At 33.4% G+C, this 20528-nt stretch overlaps 4 protein-coding genes across 7 annotated transcripts; 3 read left to right on the top strand and 1 right to left on the bottom strand.

Annotated features, from left to right (window-relative positions):
* Positions 1-744: 744 nt before the first annotated feature.
* Positions 745-7333, top strand: LOC143428982 (uncharacterized). 3 transcript variants are annotated; one of them, XM_076904305.1, is made up of 6 exons: positions 745-768; positions 836-1035; positions 1644-2099; positions 6645-6730; positions 6811-7003; positions 7079-7333. In XM_076904305.1, the coding sequence occupies exons 3-6, from the start codon at positions 2091-2093 to the stop codon at positions 7199-7201; spliced, it is 411 nt and encodes a 136-aa protein (XP_076760420.1). In that variant the 5' UTR covers positions 745-768; positions 836-1035; positions 1644-2090; the 3' UTR covers positions 7202-7333. The 3 variants fall into 3 exon arrangements, with proteins under 3 accessions (XP_076760420.1, XP_076760419.1, XP_076760418.1); XM_076904304.1 differs by having other exon boundaries at positions 764-1035; XM_076904303.1 differs by lacking the exons at positions 745-768; positions 836-1035 and having other exon boundaries at positions 1310-2099.
* Positions 7334-8584: 1251 nt separating this feature from the next.
* On the top strand, positions 8585-11029 carry LOC143429321 (FAST kinase domain-containing protein 5, mitochondrial). Its single transcript, XM_076904858.1, has 7 exons — positions 8585-9513; positions 9595-9753; positions 9836-10000; positions 10078-10306; positions 10387-10464; positions 10527-10811; positions 10907-11029. Exons 1-7 carry the CDS (start codon positions 8585-8587, stop codon positions 11027-11029), a joined length of 1968 nt encoding a protein of 655 aa, XP_076760973.1.
* A 118-nt stretch (positions 11030-11147) lies between these two features.
* Positions 11148-13073, bottom strand: LOC143429456 (mitochondrial ornithine transporter 1). 2 transcript variants are annotated; one of them, XM_076905158.1, is made up of 5 exons: positions 12678-13073; positions 12156-12392; positions 11902-12077; positions 11540-11812; positions 11148-11450 (listed from the first exon to the last, which is right to left on the bottom strand). In XM_076905158.1, the coding sequence occupies exons 1-5, from the start codon at positions 12760-12762 to the stop codon at positions 11268-11270; spliced, it is 954 nt and encodes a 317-aa protein (XP_076761273.1). In that variant the 5' UTR covers positions 12763-13073; the 3' UTR covers positions 11148-11267. The 2 variants fall into 2 exon arrangements, with proteins under 2 accessions (XP_076761273.1, XP_076761274.1); XM_076905159.1 differs by lacking the exon at positions 12678-13073 and adding an exon at positions 12478-12607.
* A 776-nt stretch (positions 13074-13849) lies between these two features.
* On the top strand, positions 13850-20287 carry Hmt4-20 (Histone methyltransferase 4-20). Its single transcript, XM_076905135.1, has 9 exons — positions 13850-14272; positions 15072-15305; positions 15386-15551; positions 15637-15807; positions 15891-16019; positions 16114-16303; positions 16401-16812; positions 16898-18661; positions 18786-20287. Exons 2-9 carry the CDS (start codon positions 15091-15093, stop codon positions 19177-19179), a joined length of 3441 nt encoding a protein of 1146 aa, XP_076761250.1. The 5' UTR covers positions 13850-14272; positions 15072-15090; the 3' UTR covers positions 19180-20287.
* Positions 20288-20528: the final 241 nt, after the last annotated feature.

Genomic DNA, 20528 nt, shown 5'->3' with positions numbered 1-20528 from the left:
GATTACCGATAAGTACCGAATTAGGCAGATTCTTGGCCCCGAAGGCGCCACTACGCCCGTTTTCCGCATATCATTTCAAACTTTTATCTTTCATTCTGCTGTTAACACGTTTTTGGGATTTTTTTTCTGTCTTCCTCGTATTTTGGGTAATTGCGAATTAATTGCTGTTACTTTCAACGACCATTGCCGTTCTTGTGCTTCTTTTAGATACACTGTGGAAGCAGAAAACAAGATACAAGAAAAGTCATTACGATTCCATTGATCTGCAACTATACCAGGAGAGTGTTAAAAACGATTAGCAAAGTTATAATCTGTTTCTTACCGAACAAGGTAATGAATATTAACAACAAAAATGTAGATCTAAATAGAATAAGAATGAAGTTTAACCCATTCATGAATAGGTACTCTGAATGAACCTCAGTATGTTTGTTTTCGTTTTTCCAGATACACCGTAAATGTTCTTTAACTGTTTGTCATGTGTAAGAAAAAAAAAATGAGTGTAGGAGGAAAGTGAACAACTGCTTTTCCATATTAAACAGATACCTACCTGCCAAGTCTTGCCTGTGGTTTTTAATGAGAGGAACGCGGGCGTTGTAGGTTAATTATCCTCCAAAAAAAACTCGCTTCTATAATTCTTATGTTTGTTAATCATCATCGTCCAGAGTCTTACAAGAACCTATTTCAAAACTAACGTTATGATTCGCTACCTCAGTGTAAGCGGTTTATCAAAATGGGATCGATGGATTTCTTACGTTTCGTAACGCTACTGTTTGTATTGTATTCTTGAACACCGATTGATGGAATTAAATCCTAAGTGACCAACCTGATTGATTAGGTTCTAGAGTTTTCCCTATATACCTACTATGATGAATAAGAATCGGGAATAATGAAGAAGAAGATGTAAAGGAAAAGGAGGAAGAAATATCTTTCGCTTAAATCGTTCTACGAAGATTTTAATATTGACCGTAGGAAAAGCGAAATTTTTTCTTCGATGAAGGAACACAATGAACATATCAATTGTACTCATATCCAAAGGTTACGAAAGCAATTTATTCAACAGTTCCTTATTCTTTTGTTTTGTTTCAGTGATTGCATATTATATACATTTTTACTTACATCTTGAAATACTTTTCAGAGAATTGTGATGAATATTATGAGGAGGAATTTAATTGTGTAAAAAATTACCTTTCTAAATCACTTGTACGCTAACAATCGTAACTTCTATCTTCGATTACAACCTGTGGAAACTTAAAGGAGACACCGAAACACGAGTAATTTAGGTAGGGCTCATTAAAATGTCTATTTTTCCAATTCTATATGTATTCGTGAAATTATTGACATATTTGTTCGTGTACCGCAGTGGAAATGCCACGCTGCAAGAAAAAACGATGAAACATTTCAACGAATTCAGTATTGATACATACGACGAAGTTGCACTATCGTCTTATTATGTATCCGGAGACGATGTTCCTCCCTCCACTCGGTGGCTTCCATTCATAGAAGTTCATTCATAAGTCTGAGTAAGAGATTTCTCCGTCCGAAAAACAGTTTTTCGCGAGATCATTGGTCGCCAGATTCGTCGAGGGGGTTCTATGATATCATCGTACGGGGTGGAGTCTAAACTCGATGACGTAATGAAACAGAGGGTGTATATAATACATACGAGGCAGTTATAACTACGTGGAGGAGGAACACGGTGGTGATGGTACCAATGGTGGTGGATACAGCTTTGAATCTCTTGGAGGTACCGAAGAAGAACGTAGAAGAGGGGTGAATGGTAGCAGTATAAATGTGGCCCGCGCAAGCTCCACCAATCACTCGCCCTCTGACCTCCAAAGTCTGAGCTCTTGGTGGTACCAAACATCCCCTCTTTGTTCATACGGATAAGAGGCGAACCAGCGTTTCGGCACAGAGAGATCTGTGCCTCGTGGCCACCTCGTGGTGTCATTCGAGTATCGTCGCCGAGGACGAGTTACCATCAGGATTTCGTCCACCAACGCGACGGCTCCAGGAAGATACGAAACAGTCCACTCTGCTTGACAACACGAGCTTTTTACTTCTTCGACTTACGATTCACATTCTACGCAGATATGGCAACGGTAAGTGAAACGCAATTTAAATTTTGTTTCCGTTGCATTTTTATATTGACGAAAATCGTAATTAAACAATTTTTTGTCCGAATTCGCTACTCGGAAGTATCATGCTGGTAGCTATTCGAGAAAAAATGTCGATCTGCGCGCATCGCGAAACTCGACACACCTAATTTCAAAGAACTTTTGTCTGACAAGGGAGAAAAGAGATAGAGGTGTGACGTATGTCGGGTGGAAACGTTCACATCAAATATTTCATTCATCTCCCCCATTCTATCGTAGGTCATTGTCGACGCCTCTGGTCTACGATGACATCGTGATTATCGTAAAAACGTTGTTGCATAAAATTTCCGAAAATTGTCGTGATTTTAATGAGTTAACGAGTGCAATTCGAACGAGCAAAACAAAGTACGGTAGACACTTGGATGTTATATGCACGCGTTACCCGCAAGATAACTCGTTAAAAGCTCTCGTTCGCTATCATGAAAAAAATACGGGTAGCTTACTATACGTGGTCATAAACTTGAAAGTCCGCATATTCCCTACCGAAAAGTGCACACAATGCTGCGAAATAGAAAAGTACTTTTCATAACGAATGTACAGTTCTGTCCATTAATTAATTACGCAGTCATATTCTAAATAATTTATAAGGGAATACACAAGAAAAGTGATCGTCTTCGAAGCAATAGATTATAATTTCGAAATAGTGCATCCTGCGATACTTATATTTTATGTAGAATATATGGCAAGATTTATCAACAACAGGGATGATTTACTATGAGAGACTTCACTTCGCATTATTATCGGGACCTAACAATTACATCGCGGCAACAATCGACCACATATCTGACCATAAATCTGACAACGGACAAAATTATTATCCAACGTTCAAGGAAGCTTTTTTATATGTCCAATTCATCCCCGTTACGTAGATTTTTATTGCACAATCAACGAACACGTGGCACATGAAAAAAAAAACAGAAACTGTAGTTTCCTCGTTGAAGTAATTCTTCAGGATCACAATTAATATAAGATCATTTACGTTCCCCAACAGATCACAATAATTATGAATAATTCGTATCGCGGTGGGCGACTGCACAATACCGTGAATTCGTATGAAAGTTTGCCATAGAAAAAGTGATCGATCGACGTTCTAAAATGACGATTCCATGTTAAAATGTCAGCGGTCTATGGATTTCACGTGCTTTATTTATCCATATTTTTTAAAATTATTTTCTTTTAACCTCCCACCTCTAAGCTGAACGTTTTCGAATTACATGCGCGTCGACTAACGAGAAAATCAATGACGATAGCTGTTGCTTTGCGCGTTTTTGACTATCACAGGATAAAATCGCGGTGAAAAAACCCGAAATGATTGCAATTCACGCGACCAATTTGCACGTGTACGCGTACTCAGAGCCGAAAGGCGTCCAGCAAAATTTCATTCATTTCAACGAAACGAATTCGACGGCGAGGAGACCGCGGCAACTGGTAACAATCGAATGTGATACGAAAGGGCACGACGACACTGCGAACGAAAGACCAAAAAGAGGAAAAGGGAAGGGTGAGGAACAGCGAAGAGCTTTTTCTATGCCACGAGACAGAGAGGCGCCAAGATGCCCCACATCCGAGAGAGGAGTTAAATCGTGCGTTTCTAGCTTTTCCCCTCCCTATTTTGCGTTCATCACCGTGTCCCCTTCTCTTTATTCCCGTCGAACTCGTATCTACCTCTTAGTACGATTATTTGCGTTTGTATCGCATTTCTGTTTGATTTCGCCAATCGCTTCCACGGATTAGCAATTTCGAATTAAACGTAAATAATCGCTACTTAGTCTCGGCGTTTGTCCACTTCGGGGTTGTTGTATCCACCGTAAGCATCTCAAATGGCGTAACATCCACTTAGAAAACAGAAAAAGTATTAACTCGTCTCTTTTCCACGTGCTACGAGGTACACGCGTGATAACGACCATTTAAATTGGCAAAAACTTAGGTACTAGACATTTTCAGTTTCTTTCCAAAACGCGAAGGAAGGTGGAAAGATGAGGAGGAATCAACGCTTAGCGACAAAGGTGTTAAATTTCCACAGAAACGAACGTCCAGTTTTGCATATCGTAATTTGCAAACTTGCCGCTAATGATCGCGTAAATGTAACTAGATATAAAAGCTTTTGGGAATCTAATTCCGCAAAAAGATTGCAAAAAATGGTAGAAACAGATACGATTGACGACCAAAGAAAATGCACACCGTTGTTCGATCTTTATCACAGCTGCTGCTTTTGATATCAGACGAATTTGATAATATAAATTTGATATCTACAGAGAAACTTGAACGGAAATGAACGTTTTATTTTCGAAATTTCAAATTCAGCATTTTGAGAAACGGACAACAAGCAAAAATTAATTGGTCAGTTAAGATAAGTAAACGGTACAAGTTGAAGATTTACCTCGATTTTCCAATTACCAGCTCCTAACGAATCGCGAAAAATTCACGCATTATGTTGATAACGTTCGATTAATCGTTATCGTGTCTATTTAGTATCCCACGTGCAAACATTGGACAAAGGTTCCACGAAAAAGCAGTAATTGATACTATCGTATTTGAAAGGGGAAAGGACATTGTGAAACTTGCACGGTAACTTGTCCGTTCGATAATTAATTCTCTGTTACAAATTGTTACCATTATCAATGTTTACATTCCATTTTTCATCTACGACTTCAAATTAAATTTAATTAAATTTGAGAGGTCATTTCTTCCACGAAACAACTTCTTACGAAATGTACCAAGTGATAGAAAAATCTAGCCTCCCGCGTTACGATTCGATTGATCCTCGCCACAATTATACATACCGAGCATTGAGATTAAATATGTGGTATACGCGCGCTACACTGATGCTTCCGGCACGACCTTCATTCTTAACGAGGAAATATAGACTGAAGTGTCGTTGTGCTCGTATATTAAACAACATGATACAACGACCGTATAAAGAGGTGAAACTACCATGATACATCCACGCGCGTTGAGCATACGTTCGTTTCCGAAGACCACGCCAGTTCTTTTCAATTAAAACCAACTGACTCCACCTTTACCACGTTTCACGCGAAAGGAAAAATACTCTCTCACGAATAATGAAAAATCACAAAGAATCCACTTTCGATTTAACAAACATTCGACTGGTTTGTAGCTGGCACTATTTCGAAAGCATAAGCGTTAATTCTACGAATTTAAAGAAGGAAACATTCGAGCATGTAATCGATCAATTTGTCCAACAGTTTGCATGATTTCTGCAATTGAAACAGCCACCAATTAGCTAAAATTAACCATGTGCAACATTATCGCGCGGTTCCATCACCGCCTACTGCATATAGCCTATTGAGTGGTTCCTTTGATAAATTCCGAATTAATGTACGAATAGCGTTGAACGATGACTGCGAAACATCTAATTTTGCTCAACGATATCGCGAATAAAAATTAATAACGTTTCGCGAACAGGATTCTGAAGATGGTAGAGCCAACTTTCGTTCCCGTTAATTTTGGTCGAGTAATTAGGAAACGAATGTTGCAAAAAAAGAAGAGTAATAAAAGAAATACCTGGTTTCTCGACGTGATGATTTCACAATCGCGATTCAAAACTATCGAGCTTAAAACGGTGAACATAACTTTGTCCTGGTTGTACGATATAAGCTGTATCTTGATTATATGCAAAATCGCCGGAGAAGGCACCCGGAAGACGCGTTAAGGATTATCTCGGTGTACCGTATCGTCAGTTAGGCTAAACAGCTGTTATTCGACAAGCATAATAATCGATTTAATCGATAACGATCACATCGCCGATTCGCATCCCTTCCTTAAAAATTTGTCGAGGAACCCTCGTGCAAATACACAAGCGAACGCTCAGGAAAATCTAAATCAAATCAGAACAACGCATATCCTCTCGGTAAACACTACTTGCGAACTGGAAATTGGCTAATTAACCCAGATTGGAAACGAATCGCTGGCAAATTGTGCTCAGTCCGTATTGACTATTAACTTACCGAATGTTTTTAACATAATATTTGTTGTTCAATTTTCATTATCCGTTGCTCTTTGATATTAAATTTATCGCAATTCTTCTTCACCGCTTTTGCTTTGATAACAAAAATGTAACATTTTCTCGCATTCGTTGCCCTTAGCTTCTCGTAGACGTGTCTCCGCTTAAATTTTGAAACCTTCCCCGTCTTACGATATTTTCCGGTCAATGAGAAACATTTTCTCGCAAACAAGAACGAGATATCGAAAGGAACAAATTGGCGCAAATTGGGTAATACAATGGTGAACACGATCTTCTTCCGCCTCGATCAAATTGATAATAAATGGAGATTTGGACATCGATGTTGTATAAAATTGTGTCCACCTGACTGGCGTGCTGAAGACAAAAATAGAGAGAACTCAGTAACCTTTGGCTTTATCGCAATATAAAAAATATGTATACCGTGCCGATAAATTTCCTCTATCACTGTCGTTTTAGAAGATAAGTACAATAATTAATCCCTTGTTTCTAAAATATTCACTTTACAGGTTGTGGTATTCATTCAGCGATATATGATTATTGCTGCTATCTTACTTTGCTATTTTCACGTTCAGAGTGCAGATATAAATTGCGAGTACGTATACATTCTTCTTGTCGGTTTTGATATTATAAAAAAATGCAAACGTTATACTTGTGAACTTTATTTTCCTGTAGATTGTACCCATTTCATCATACCTGTAGAGGTACAATGTCAAGGAAACGTGCAATGTTCCCGATTATCTACGGATCGGGTTGCGAGGGTAACGAGGGAAATATAAATTGTCTTAGAGAATTTGAAGAAAGACACCGTATTATTCCCTACACTCCACTATCAAAGTCAAAACTTTTATTTTCTCTGCTCAACAATGTAAGTTGCTTAACTTTTTAATCACAGTACCTTGATAAACATGCATTCCTCTAAATTTTCTCTAAACTGTTATAGGATCTGCAAAAGAATATTCTGCGATCTGTCCGCCACAAATTGAAAAATGATGATATGGACGAACGGAAGCCGACTTTAATGGAGAACTTTTTACCAGAATTGGAACCTTCGGACAGCTATTAAATGAATCGATCGGAAACTAAATATTTGTCCTGCTCGTGCAAACATTTTTCATTAACTAAACATTTAAAGATTCACGTTTAGTCTCCTCTCTATACCGTACAAGAAAAATAAAATCTCTTTTCATTTCTGTCTTTCACTCTTTTCGAATTTTTTCGGCTTCCCTATTCCTATCGCTCTTGCTGATTTTTTCACTCGATTAATCTATTTTACCTAAATAATTAAATTATATTATATAATATATAAACTAAATTCTTATATGCAATATGAATTTAAAGCGGATAAAGAACCCAGCCAGCATTCAATATTAACTGCAGAAAGCAATAATATCAATATTGTAATCACATATTATTATATGAAATTTAAGTTCTCCTTCGACAACATCTGAATCTGTTTTATTTATTGTTTTATAATTATTTATTTAACGATAACTACAGGACAAAGTCCTCATGTGGAAATAAAGAAATTCCTTCATTTTCATTTAATAGACAGGTTCAGATAAATTATATTTCCCGCTTTAGAGGTAAGAGAGAGAGAGAGAGAGAGAGAGAGAGAGAGAGAGAGATATAAGAAAGCTATAGGAAAGAGTGAGACAGATGTTACCGACCCTACTCTAGAACCTATGGCGCCATCTCTGTGAATAGTGCTCAAACTGGTCGCAAATCGTTATCGATAGCGAAGTAAACTACTAAAGAACTACTAGCGCCATCTCTTGGAGAAGTTCTGAAACCGGTCCGGCATTAGCTTCACTACTTTCCGCAGAGATGGCGCTAGTAGTTCTTCACTAGTTCACTTCGCTGTCGATAACGATGTGAAACCAGTTTGAGCACTTTTCACAGAGATGGCGCCAGAGGTTCTAGAGTAGGGTCGGTAACATCTGTCTCACTCTTTCCTATAGCTTTCTTATATATCTTTCTCTCTCTTGCCTCTAAAGCAGGAAATATAATTTATCTGATCCTTTCTATTGAATGAAAATTAAGGAATTTCTTTATTTAATCAGCATTACTGTAAAATTCTGTAATTAAGATGAGAGAGAGAAGCAGAGAGAAAGAAAAAGTTATCTTCAATATTGTTTGTCATTTTCTTGTAGAAATTACGGTTTGGAAGATGCAATCAACAATATAAGTGAAACTGGTATTTCTCTGAGAAAAACAAAAATATATAAGTTTTATTGTTGCTTTTCAGATATACCAGCTGTAAAAACTTATCACACGTGTAGTGAATCACACTGTATTTACAATAAGTATTGTATATTATGTATAATGGTTACCGGGCATGTGATATGCTTTGAGTTTTAAGCAGTCATTTCAATTTGGTTCCAACGTTCCATTGAATAAATTGTGCATTTTTGAATCAGTTTATACAATCAGTATTATTGCAAGAACAATGCTAAATTTTAAATATAATCATGCAAAACCAATGTTTTTAAGGTTATGTAAACGATCACATAACATCGCTACAATAAGATATAAGTACTTGGTTCAGTGTCATAGACATGAAAGCACTGCAGCAAATAAAATCAATGACATTGATTCTATAGAATCAGAAATAGATAATAATTTAAGTGAATATAAAATTTTACACATGATGTTACAAAAATCCGCATTTTATCAAAATACTATTCTGCCACCCATTAAAGCAAGTGCAGTAGTTACTTCTAGAGAAATAGAAGAGCTATACATTACAGATTGGTCAGATAAATCTGCAGAAGATATTTTGCATGTGATTAGAAAATTGACATATTGTTATTTAAGTGGTTCACGATTTGAAATTTCTCTTTACAATGACATTTTATGTGAACTTATTAAAAAACTTCAAAGCCTGCAAAATCATCAAATAAAGGTATTATTGCAATGTTTGATCGCATTAAAGGATGTAACAAGTGAAACACTTATTTATAAAAGTTTTATAAATGTATTGTCTAAAGTATGTCTAACAAGGTTCTTTTCTTCGAATAATGAAGAACTGTTATTAATAAGCGATGCGTTTTGTCAACTTCAAGTACATAATTCTTTCGTATGGCGCGCAGCTAGAAAATTAGGCTCAAAATGCCATAATCTTTCTGGAAAACAATTAGTCCAGCTGTTATTTGTTTATCAGGGACATGTTTTAAATATGTTTGATATTGAATGTTGTTTACATAGACGTTTACAAGAACTTACAGGAAATGAAATAGGTATAATAGCAAGAGGTTTCTTTCTAACTCAAAGGAGCATTAGAAATAAATATTTATTAAAAGCAATAATGGAAAGAGTCAGTATATTTGTTCCTACCATGGATAACATTTGCATAGCGTCAATTATGAAGCTTGTAAGGTAATGAAAGGACATAATGTCCATAAATGACCAAACATTGTGATTTTTATCATATGAGTAAACATATATAAATGTCTTTAGACATAGCAGAGTACGCCAGATAGATAGTTTACAAAATGTACTGATATCTTTACGTTCTGAAGTACCAAAACTATCTTTGAAAAGCATAACTCACATAGCACAAGCGTTTGGTTCCAGACATGTGTATGATGAAATTTTAGTAAACAACATTCTAAAAAGGTGAGTTATAAAATATACTTGTTAACTTGAAGAAACAAAAACAGATTCATTATAAGAAAAATGTCATTTATTTTTAATCCAGAATAGAAAATAAGCTGAATCTTGCAAGACTAAAAGATATTGAAAGGATTCTGTATAGTCTTACTACAGTTACTCCCTTCACCACTTACTATAATGATTTTTGCCGTAAACTGCTGAATGAAATACATTCAAGTTACAAAACATATAGATCAACTGAAATAGAAATGTAATTATAAAAGTACTTATTCTATTGTATATTATCTAATATATTATCTATATATGTCTATTGTATATTAAATATAGATATCCAGGATCGTTCATACGTATCCTATTATTTGCATCAATTAGAAACATATATATACAAGAATTATTACAACGTGCATTTACTCCTGATCTTCTGCAAAAAGCATGTAAAAATAATCTTAAATTCCTGACAAATGACATTTTATTTTTACACTGTAATGTTAAAATAGACTTCCCTCATTATGAAGGTCCATTATTGGGAGAAAAAGCATATGCATATTTAGCAAAGGTATAGTATAATTTATAAAATGAATAATTAAAATATTCCTGTTATACATAGTTTCTTACAGTTTGATTTTGTTATCGTAGCGGTACAGCTTTGATGATAGTTCTCTTAAAATCGACAGCAGTCTAAAATTAAAGACTGAAATTGTATTTTTATGCAAGGTATGCCTACAAAATTATATTCAAATAAGAACATATTTTATTTATTAATTTTAACATTTCAGGACAAGTTAAAAATCGACATGCATGCTGATTATATTGCACCTCATTATCCATTTAAAGAGATTGTTTTTGGTATGGATAAAGATAATAATCCTGTTAAAATTAAATCTATTTTATCAGCAATGCCAATGTATTCAATTAAAAATGTAAACAATTTAAAAGAAATAAAATGGAAAATTCTGTTTTTAATAACTTCTGATACAAAAGTAATAGGCCACAATGGTTACAGAGGAAGTACTTATCAAAAATACAGACAACTTAAAGCCATTGGATATACACCAGTTCCAGTAATTTCCTCTATAATAATATAAATAGATAATATATACTAACTTAAAAATTTGTTAACAAAAGATATGTATAGTAATGCAATCTTAATTTTTAGATTTTTGAAGAAGAATGGAACTCGTATCTCACAGAAAAAGAGAAAGTAAATCACCTTAGACAATTAATCTATGAAGAAGCTAATCTAGGCTTTGAAAAACATATATATTTACATTTTTCTTAATCTCCTTTAGAATTCATCGCAAGAAATAGCTTTAAAAGTTTTTATGCTAAATACAAAATAGTATAACTATTGTAAATGTCAAATCCTAATGTACAAAATATATAAAATTCGTTATTTATCTAAGAGTAGTATAAAAATTTGTTTCTTTTTTCAAATACATTTATTAAAACATTTAACGTCTTACAATAAAACAAAAATAAAATCCAAGTATATTTTTTACTAAAAGCAATTTTATCCATCAACTACTTTCAAAGTAATTGAGCATAAATTTTTTAGTGTATTCATAAGTCACAAATAATGTAGCCGTTGCTGGAACAGTTCTTATTAATGTTGGTTTCAAACCGTTATACAAGGAACCAATACCTTCATTTCTTATAATATCTTTCATAACTGTTAATGCTGGGGTTTTTAAATTTTTTACCTTTAAAACAATATTTAGAAATTAAATATGATATCTGCCTACACATGTACTTCTAATTTTAAGTATTTAATATACAGAATAAAGCAAACCTGTATTCTACTTTTAACTACATCTGCTGGAAATATTACAAGCCATAAAACACTTCCACCAACAGCACCAGCCACCATAGTTTTCTGCCATCCAATATCATCCCTACTTTCATTTGGTTTTGCTAGGAGCGTTCTTGTCACTTCATAGCCTCCGAAAAAAAAAAAGTAACCAGGCATTTCACGTGCTATAGTAGATGATAAACCATTAAATAAACCTTTTACACCTTGTTCTTTAAGAATTTGACTTGTCAATCCCCATGGCCCAATTTCTTTCTAAACAGACCATGTTATCTCAAAATTTGTATTTTATGGATTTTTTGTAATTCATTATTACTTTTTCTTTCCATCCCTATCCTAATTACCCTAACTGTAAGAACTGACGACTCCTCCCTGATCATTGTCGATTGAACTTCTCTCATGGCTTGTAGCTTACATTTTATAAGCTCTGTAGGACATAATGTTAATGAAGAAAAAAATGCAGCAAAAAATCCAGCCGAAGCATTTTGGAATGACGTCAGATCTTCCACTTTTTTAACACCTGTATAAATGTGAATTCTTCTCAAGTTATGAATTATGTATAACTTATTTTTAGAATTTTTTCAAACAATTAGATTACCTAAAATATTAGAAATAACTTTCTGACATCCGCCGTATGCAGCAAATAATACTGAATTTTCAGCCACGTTAGCAACTAGCGCAGGTATTGTTCCTGCATATAAACCACGCATTATCCCATCTGTCTTTAATGTTTGCAAAAAACAATTTACCATTCCCCTATACATAGAGGGAAAAGTTTGCATTTTTACTTTAACCGTATCTAATGGTTGTCCAACATAAACAAGCGCTATGCCTCCTTGAAACAATGATATACAATGAAAGTGTATAAATTTAATGGTTTTAAGTGTTATTTAACTAATTTGATTTATAAAAGTTATTACTTATTCATAACAATAACAATAACCATTTTTTCAAGAATATTTAAGTCAGTCACAAAAGATAGTAAAAAACTTGAATGAAACATCATGTAAATTATAATTATTTCGCAACTTATACTTATGTATTAATAAAACTGACTATATATCAAATGTATATGTATATATAGAAATCAAATATATGTGTATATATAGAATTATATTACCAAATGATCCAGCAACAAAGTCAATTAAACCCGCCCTTATATTTTTTACTCGTAGATTCTCTTTCTCTATAAATTCAACTGCCATTACTTTGTTTTTTATTTCTGTTACTGAACTCGCATCGATCGTTCGTGAGAAATATACTATGCTGCAAAGAGGTACTTAATCTGAATCAACAATTTTCAAATGCTTAACGAAATGACAGGTTAGCACGTGGTGTTCTTTTCAAGTGTTAACTGTACATGTATTTACTTATTCTACGATAAGAAAGGTGAAGAAAGTCCAACTGGTGATTACAAATTAATAGTACTATTTGTAACTCTAGTTTCATATCTCTTTTATTTACACAATGATATTGACAGCTTTTATTCTAAGCATGTGTACTGTGTCCATTGTACGTATGTATGGGTGCACGCGCGTTTACATTTGCGAAAAGATCATAAAGTAATTGTTCATCGATTAGGAACAATCGAAGTAGATACTGCACATCGATTGAATAATTTAAAAGTTCTGTGTTAGATGTATCGATTTATTTAAATAATTTTAACAATTTCATTCTCTGCTCGAAAATAAATATCGCTGTATTATTACGTATAGTTCTTCGAGTAGGCACACAATTTATTTTGCTGTGGCGACCCTTATTTTGCCAGAAATTTTCCGATATTGCATTTCTTTTTTCTACGTAATTTGTTTCCTTATTTCCAAATTATATAATTCAATTATGCATTGAAACTCAATACTTACATAATAATTAATATATAGTATTCAATTTATATATTTATTTACATAGTTTAACCTAAAATTTACTTTTAGAGATTAAGATAATTTAATTAAGATAGAATAATTTTGTACAACTATTGTAATGCAGAGTGAAGAATACGTGTATGAAAAGGAGGTATAATACAACACTTTCAAATTATAGCTTGCAATAAAGTTCCTTTCTGACGTTGTTTTTACATTACCAGAGAAAATGCAAGTATATCGTTGTCATGGAAACACAGTGTTACATCTTCTAAGTTCTATATTACTAAGTTAATATCTCTCTTTCTCTCGTTCTCTGCATTATCATTTCGGATTAAAAAAAAAAAAAAAAAAAAAAAAAAGCCGAGCCAAATTTCCGTCGCTATAAAACAAGTTGTATCGATGTAGCGATTAAAATAGAAATACGTGTTGCAATATACGATATATGATTAGTACGAATAGTTCAAATAATTTCTACATTAAATTGCTTTACAGAAATTTACATAGTTTGGTAAATCAAGAATGTTACTAGATCGTTGTATTCAAGATACACATATGTATATGACGTACGCGCAGTCTGTGGTTCCAAAACATGGATTTTCTCAGTTATATTTATAATTAAATGCCTATTCCTTTTCTGTTTCATTTGGTAAAGGAAGAATTGAATTTTATGTGTTGTAAGGAAAATAACAGAATCCAGTAGGATGATCGTCTTTTTTGAATTACGAAAGTAGGGAAAGTGTATGTTATAGCAGATCTGCCATGATAGATCCGAACGCGTCTTCGTCTTATTCCAAAAAAGTCAGAGATTGTTAGCAAAATGTGTGGTTTCTGTTGTCAGGAGAGCTTCTTAAAGGTAAGGATACTGTTTTACGAAAATTCGGCTTGTCTGGCTATTCTTAAGTTTGTTAGTAAGAAGGTACATTCTCTTGTTAAATTACAGCGCAGCGTGCCCCTAGGAGCGCTCTGGCTCGTCTGCGCCATTAGCGTTCAGAGCATGATCACCATATATTTCTATTATATTAACAAAATAGCATATTACTCTGATGAACCGTACTTTCAAACTAATACTCATTAAATATTTTCTCATCATTTCGCTGTCCCCTAGTTCAGAAGAGAAATGAAACAATTGACTGATAATTGACGTGACGGTAATTCGAAATGTTCAGTGATGTATTTCTCCTGAAACGATACGTTTGTTAATTACTTTTTCTTGTTTCGCACTCAATCTAATCACTGTTTGCTTTAATTTGGACGTTTTAAAATTATAACCAAAACTAAAATGTATCTTCTCTATCTGTAAAATGTTGCATACTGTTCTAATTAATTATACACTGTTTAAATAATAATTTTGCGAATCCCCTATGTCATAAAGGATTTAGATAAAAATTAAAAATTGTCAGCCCCCTTGATATTTTTAAATTAAAAGTGTTGAAAATAATTCATCCATCTTGTATATTACGAAAAGATTAGAATCACATGCTATTTAATGTTACAGAAAAGTAAATAAGTAGAAGCTATTGAAAAATTCATATGATTTTTATTTATCACGCAATCGAATTCATTTGAAATATGTATTTATGCGTTGAAAGATGGATATAGATTTCCCATTTAATTATTTCAACTAAGTGTCAACTGATCTTTATTTTCTACAGTAAAAGCACAGATTGCAGAATGGTGGTGGACTGCTTATCCATTCAAGGCTCAGCAGCTATAATAAGGAAGCAGGAGCGAAGATTAGGTGGGTTAGTGGGTGCAAAGATGCAACCTAACAATGTTGGTAGTTGTGGTGGCATGACACCCAAAGAACTTTCTGACAATGATGACCTAGCTACTTCTCTCGTGCTAGATCCATATTTAGGATTTACCACCCATAAAATGAATATCAGGTATATATCTTTTAATATTCTAAGCTTAAAGAGATATGTATGGTGAATCTTTGGATAAAGAAACTTATTAAATAATAAAGGTACAGGCCATTAAAGGCGAATAAAGATGAGCTTCGTAAAATTATTTGTGAATTTATACAAACGCAAAACTATGAGAAAACGTATAAGAAGTTAATGGGTGGTGATTGGGGTGCAAGACTTCCTCATACAAAATCCAAACAGCAACAAATAAATTTGGAGAAACATGTGAGTGATACATGATAAAAAAAACAAGCATTTTCTCAAAGATTTAGATATTTTCTTCTGTATAAATGTTATTTCATTTTTCTAGATTTACAGATATTTAAAAGTTTTCGACAAGGATTCGGGATTTGCGATAGAGCCGTGCTATAGGTACAGTCTTGAGGGTCAAAAGGGTGCCAAAATTTGTGCAACTCGAAAATGGTTAAAACATGACAAAATATCTTGTCTGGTTGGCTGTATTGCAGAACTTAGTGAAAAGGTTCCTTCAAATTTGAACATAAAACTGAAGAAAAAAGTGTGATTTTATATTTCCCAATTTTTAATACATCTAAAATATTTCAGGAAGAAGCAGCATTATTACATCCTGGAAAAAATGATTTCTCCGTTATGTTTAGCTGCAGAAAAAATTGTGCACAGCTTTGGTTAGGTCCTGCGGCATATATTAACCATGATTGTAGAGCAAACTGCAAGGTTAATAAATCTATATAGCTTATGTATATTTTTTAGTTGTTTGTTGTGTAGACGCCACTAATAATGGATTTCATTGAATTTGTATAAAATACAGTTCGTAGCAACAGGAAGGGATACAGCTTGTGTGAAAGTTCTTCGTGATATTGAAGTGGGAGAAGAAATTACTTGCTTTTATGGAGAAGATTTTTTTGGTGATGGTAACTGTTATTGCGAATGTGAGACGTGTGAAAGGAGAGGAACTGGAGCATTTGCAAGTCAAAAACCAGGCGAAGAACTTTCCTCTGGTACTTTAGTAAAATTTATTTACTTGATAAAATTTTTTACTTTGAACACTAGCAGTGGTGCGTACTTGTATTATGAACAAATTGAACATTCTTCCAGGGTACCGTTTACGAGAAACGGACAATCGCATTAATCGTACGAAACATAGACAACAGCCATTAAATCGCAACAAACAACAAGCTGATACAGCACTTACGGAAAGAAATGCAGTGCTTGTTGGTAATGCTGCGGTCGCGCCACAAAGTCTTAGTATGAAGGAATTACGAAGAAAAGGATTGACAAAATATGATGCAGAGTTATTGATCGCACAAGGATGCCGTTTCTCTGATATTGCTCAACAGCAACCCGTTACAAATAATGGAGAAAATGTATTACAAACATCTCGACCTCATCCCTCTGCCATTACAAGTTCTGTGACAAGAAATCTACGAAATAAACAATTGTGTAAATTTGACAGTAATAATGGTCATCAAAATAATGTTAAAAACAATCATACGCTTCGATCCTCCAGGTGAAATTTTTTGTTTCATATTTTAAAGTATAAATTGTGTAGCTACAAAATCAAAATGTTATTATACTTCAAATTTTATGTGCAGGCTTCATAAAAGAACAGAATCAAAGAAGAACAAAGTTTCTGAGAAAGCTAGATCTCCTTGTTTAAATGGTTCCATAATAAAGAACGTTGAAGTAGACGATATAAGTCACCGTAAAGAGGATTCTGATAGAGTGGACGAAGAAGAAATGATGTATACTAGATTACATAAGACTCATTCAGAAGGTACCTTGAATGAACAAATCAATGATGTTTGCCATGTTCAGGCCTCGTGTCACAATATATTAGAACAGTCAACTTGTTCTAATCTTCAAAGAGAGTATTCAGATACGTGCGTCAAAGACAACAAAGAATTAAATAGCAAATTAATGAATGAGAAAGAAATACCTGATATTATTATAGAAATTAATTCTAATTCAGTAGGTAATATTAATACTTCCAATTCTAAAAAAGAACACTATAGTACAAATTCCTGTGATTCAGTTCATATAAGTTCCATGCCTGAAACTCGATTAGATGATTTACGTGAAGCTAAAAAGAATGACATGATTTTACAAGAAAATCATCATTCACGGATCAGTCATTATAGTTTGCCTTCAATTGAGAATTCCAAGGATGTAAATAATGTTTCTACGACGCCAATAATGTCAAATAATTGTGTCAAAAAATATTTAGAACTTGAGAAGCAAATATCAGTGGAAGAAAAAGAGAAAACTTATGAATTCGAACATAAGAATTATTCTTGCAAAAATCAAGAACTATCTTTAGTTCATATAAAATCACTTAAAAATTCGAATTTCATAGAAACTGATACAACATATAGTGCGCTTGATACATATGAATCTGAGAAGGAGTTTAAAAAGAATGATTCTACGAACTCAACTGCATTGGTTAAATATTTAGTGGAACACAAAGTAGATAAGTTTGATAGATTTGTTTCGGATTCCAACAAATCTTTGAATAACAATGAACGTAGTAATGTGAATTTTATTAAAGAAAATACGAATGTAGAAAATAGCGAAGAAAATCGTCAAAATGATCTAGCCGTTAAAAATACTGTATACGTATTAAATGTCGGGACGCCCGAAGTAAAATCTGAAAAGTCTGGAATTATTGAAACCTGTACGATAGATTTGAATTCTCGAGTAGACATTTGTAAGGAAAATAATAAAAATTTCAGTACAATGGAAACCAATAATTACAGTGAGATTACCGCGTGTAATTTAGAGGATACTGATAGTTCTATTTTAAACGAACCTGTACAGAAAAACGAAACGTTAAACGCTACATTGAGATCTCACAAGAGTAGAAAAAAACTTTTAAGTGAAAAAAAATCTGCATGTTCTGAGCTAAAAGAAGAACTAGAAAGCGTTATGAAACAGAAAGCTGCTGTCAACATGATTACATCCGTTTCGAAAGCTCGTAGTAAAGTTGAAAAAACAAAAAGCAGATTGACAAGAAGTCAAAAAAGAGATCGAAAGAAGATACCGACTACTGAAATTGGCGTAGCTGATGACGATTCGGGTATTCAAGGTGATATATATGAATTTAGCGAAAAAGAAAGCAATCTGGAAGATGTTAGAATACCATCGATAATACGACGTAAACAGGAAACTCGTCACACATCGGGGCTCGCATCTCATTTACAAGAAATGCAATACGACGACGAATGCAATAAAACTGAGCCTCCAGTATTAGTTCCGCAAGAACCATGGCCACCCGCTAGTTATAATCAGAATCAATTGCAAGATTCGGACAGTAATAGCCAATCGAGAGAAAATTCTGTGGAGAGTGAAAGTTTGAAAAGGTAAATATACTTTTACATTTTCTATATTTATTTTCTTCTTTTGTTGCTGGTATTATGGTTATTATTATTATTATTATTATTATTATTATTGTAAAAAAAATTTACACGCAACAAAACATTGCAGATTATCAGCTTGTGGTAACGAGAATGCACAAAAATTAACATCCCCTTCAGAGTATCAATGGCAAATGAATAGTTCGAATTGTCAAGTGTGTCCAATTACTCCAGAGAGAACTGGCAGATTAAAACTTACTCTTCGCATGAAACGTTCACCAGTTTTAGAAGACATTGTAGAATCGGGTACGAGTCTAAGTGAAGACAGTTACGAACCTGAGTACGAAGTATTACGTGTGGAGGGTGTAGAAGGTAGTAGGCGTAAAAAAAAACATAAAACCAGGGATCGTGAAAGACGGCATAAGAAACGGGAATTAAATCTTGATCCTCCTCCGCCACCTATGAAAAGGTTACGTTTAATTTTCGGTAACGAAACACACACCATCGACTTTCCACACTCTTAACAACTATAAATAATAATTTTCAGTAATATTCGGAACAAATTATAAATACGACTTAGACATGTAAAGAAACAGGTCTCTTTGTCCTATAATATCGTGAAATTTTCGAAAGTTTCAACTTCAAATGATACACGCTATCACCAAACTTTGTAAATTCTGGATGATAAAATTAGTTCTTCTTGTGTGTTCTGTTTTTGTGTTCTTTTCTTTTTCTACTATTTAATAATATTGTCTTATCTCTCATTTTTCTAACAACGAATAATGAAAGGCCTAGTGAAATTTTTCCTAAGGGAAACGAGAAACGCTAAATAGAAGAAGCAACACATATTGATATATTATCAATATTTTACTGATGAATATTTATCTGGGAATTTTATATAATTCTACCTAAAATAGTTTACATTTAACAAATTAGTTCGTTGCTATATTTGTTTATAATAAAATTAGTATTTTATTTTATCCTCCTTCTGGTAACTTGCCTCTTTATTAATATTATATTAGTGTACATATAATTTTGATGAAGAAAGCAGGTTCCGCGAAACCTATAGTCTTTCATCATTACTTTATTTTTGACATTAATAAATTTATATTATCGAATATAATGATTTTGTACTGTTAAAATATTTATATTACACTCAAAATTTATATCTGTAGAATAAAAAGAACTCTTCCTGACGTTAAAAACAAGGAGGAAACATAATTAGTTAGTTGAGTTACATCTAAGTACTATTTCCGTAGATGAGGACAAAGAAGAAAATTCATGCTCTTATACTATGTATAATATTAGTTATAATACTAATTATTAAATAATAATGATAATAATTAAATTAGCTAAATATATTAGGTAACATATTAATCACTGTCCTTAAAATGCGTGATTGATTACATCGTGAAAAAATTGTAAATATTGCTTATGTGTATATGTACGTACGCGCAAATGTATGCACGCATGTATCGTGAATAATCCTAAGGTACATGCGCGTATACGTACATAAAACAGGTTACAAACAAATAACAACCGTATATCTATGCTTACACGTATCCCTCTACACAAAATTTGTGCGCGCCCGCGTGAAAATTTCATTGTTGTACTCTGTATATCAAATGAACATAAAGCTAGTGCGTTGCACATGAATGTCATCATGTACTGAATACATTGTTTATAAGTAGTAATGAAATAATACACTAAAAAGATTCATTTAACGATACAAGTGCTAAGAAATGGTTAACTAGAAAATCTAAAAGAAAAGAGTGAACGAGGAAACAAATAATTGTTTTTTTCAGAAGATTCTTCTTCAATTCTTACGATCAATTCGAGAAATTCAATTTTATTTTACGAATATAATTTTATT

Source organism: Xylocopa sonorina, chromosome 11, assembly GCF_050948175.1.
Source record: "Xylocopa sonorina isolate GNS202 chromosome 11, iyXylSono1_principal, whole genome shotgun sequence".
Taxonomy (NCBI): domain Eukaryota; kingdom Metazoa; phylum Arthropoda; class Insecta; order Hymenoptera; family Apidae; genus Xylocopa; species Xylocopa sonorina.
The sequence above is the reverse complement of the archived record's forward strand: the minus strand, read 5'-3'. Positions and strand labels throughout refer to the sequence as shown.

What these genes read in the sequence shown, in the direction of transcription:
- LOC143429456 (XM_076905158.1), bottom strand. Translation starts at nt 12,762, where the DNA reads ATGGCAGTTGAATTTATAGAGAAAGAGAATCTACGAGTAAAAAATATA. An exon ending in AGTTATTTCTAATATTTTAG is followed by an intron (nt 12,078 to 12,155) that starts GTAATCTAATTG and finishes ACATTTATACAG; the next exon opens with GTGTTAAAAAAGTGGAAGAT. An exon ending in TAGTTAAAAGTAGAATACAG is followed by an intron (nt 11,451 to 11,539) that starts GTTTGCTTTATT and finishes ATTGTTTTAAAG; the next exon opens with GTAAAAAATTTAAAAACCCC.
- LOC143429321 (XM_076904858.1), top strand. Translation starts at nt 8,585, where the DNA reads ATGCTAAATTTTAAATATAATCATGCAAAACCAATGTTTTTAAGGTTA. An exon ending in CATATGCATATTTAGCAAAG is followed by an intron (nt 10,307 to 10,386) that starts GTATAGTATAAT and finishes TTGTTATCGTAG; the next exon opens with CGGTACAGCTTTGATGATAG. An exon ending in TTGGATATACACCAGTTCCA is followed by an intron (nt 10,812 to 10,906) that starts GTAATTTCCTCT and finishes CTTAATTTTTAG; the next exon opens with ATTTTTGAAGAAGAATGGAA.
- LOC143428982 (XM_076904305.1), top strand. An exon ending in AGTGCAGATATAAATTGCGA is followed by an intron (nt 6,731 to 6,810) that starts GTACGTATACAT and finishes ATTTTCCTGTAG; the next exon opens with ATTGTACCCATTTCATCATA. An exon ending in TATTTTCTCTGCTCAACAAT is followed by an intron (nt 7,004 to 7,078) that starts GTAAGTTGCTTA and finishes AAACTGTTATAG; the next exon opens with GATCTGCAAAAGAATATTCT.
- Hmt4-20 (XM_076905135.1), top strand. Translation starts at nt 15,091, where the DNA reads ATGGTGGTGGACTGCTTATCCATTCAAGGCTCAGCAGCTATAATAAGG. An exon ending in ACCCATAAAATGAATATCAG is followed by an intron (nt 15,306 to 15,385) that starts GTATATATCTTT and finishes TAAATAATAAAG; the next exon opens with GTACAGGCCATTAAAGGCGA. An exon ending in GAGAGTGAAAGTTTGAAAAG is followed by an intron (nt 18,662 to 18,785) that starts GTAAATATACTT and finishes AAAACATTGCAG; the next exon opens with ATTATCAGCTTGTGGTAACG.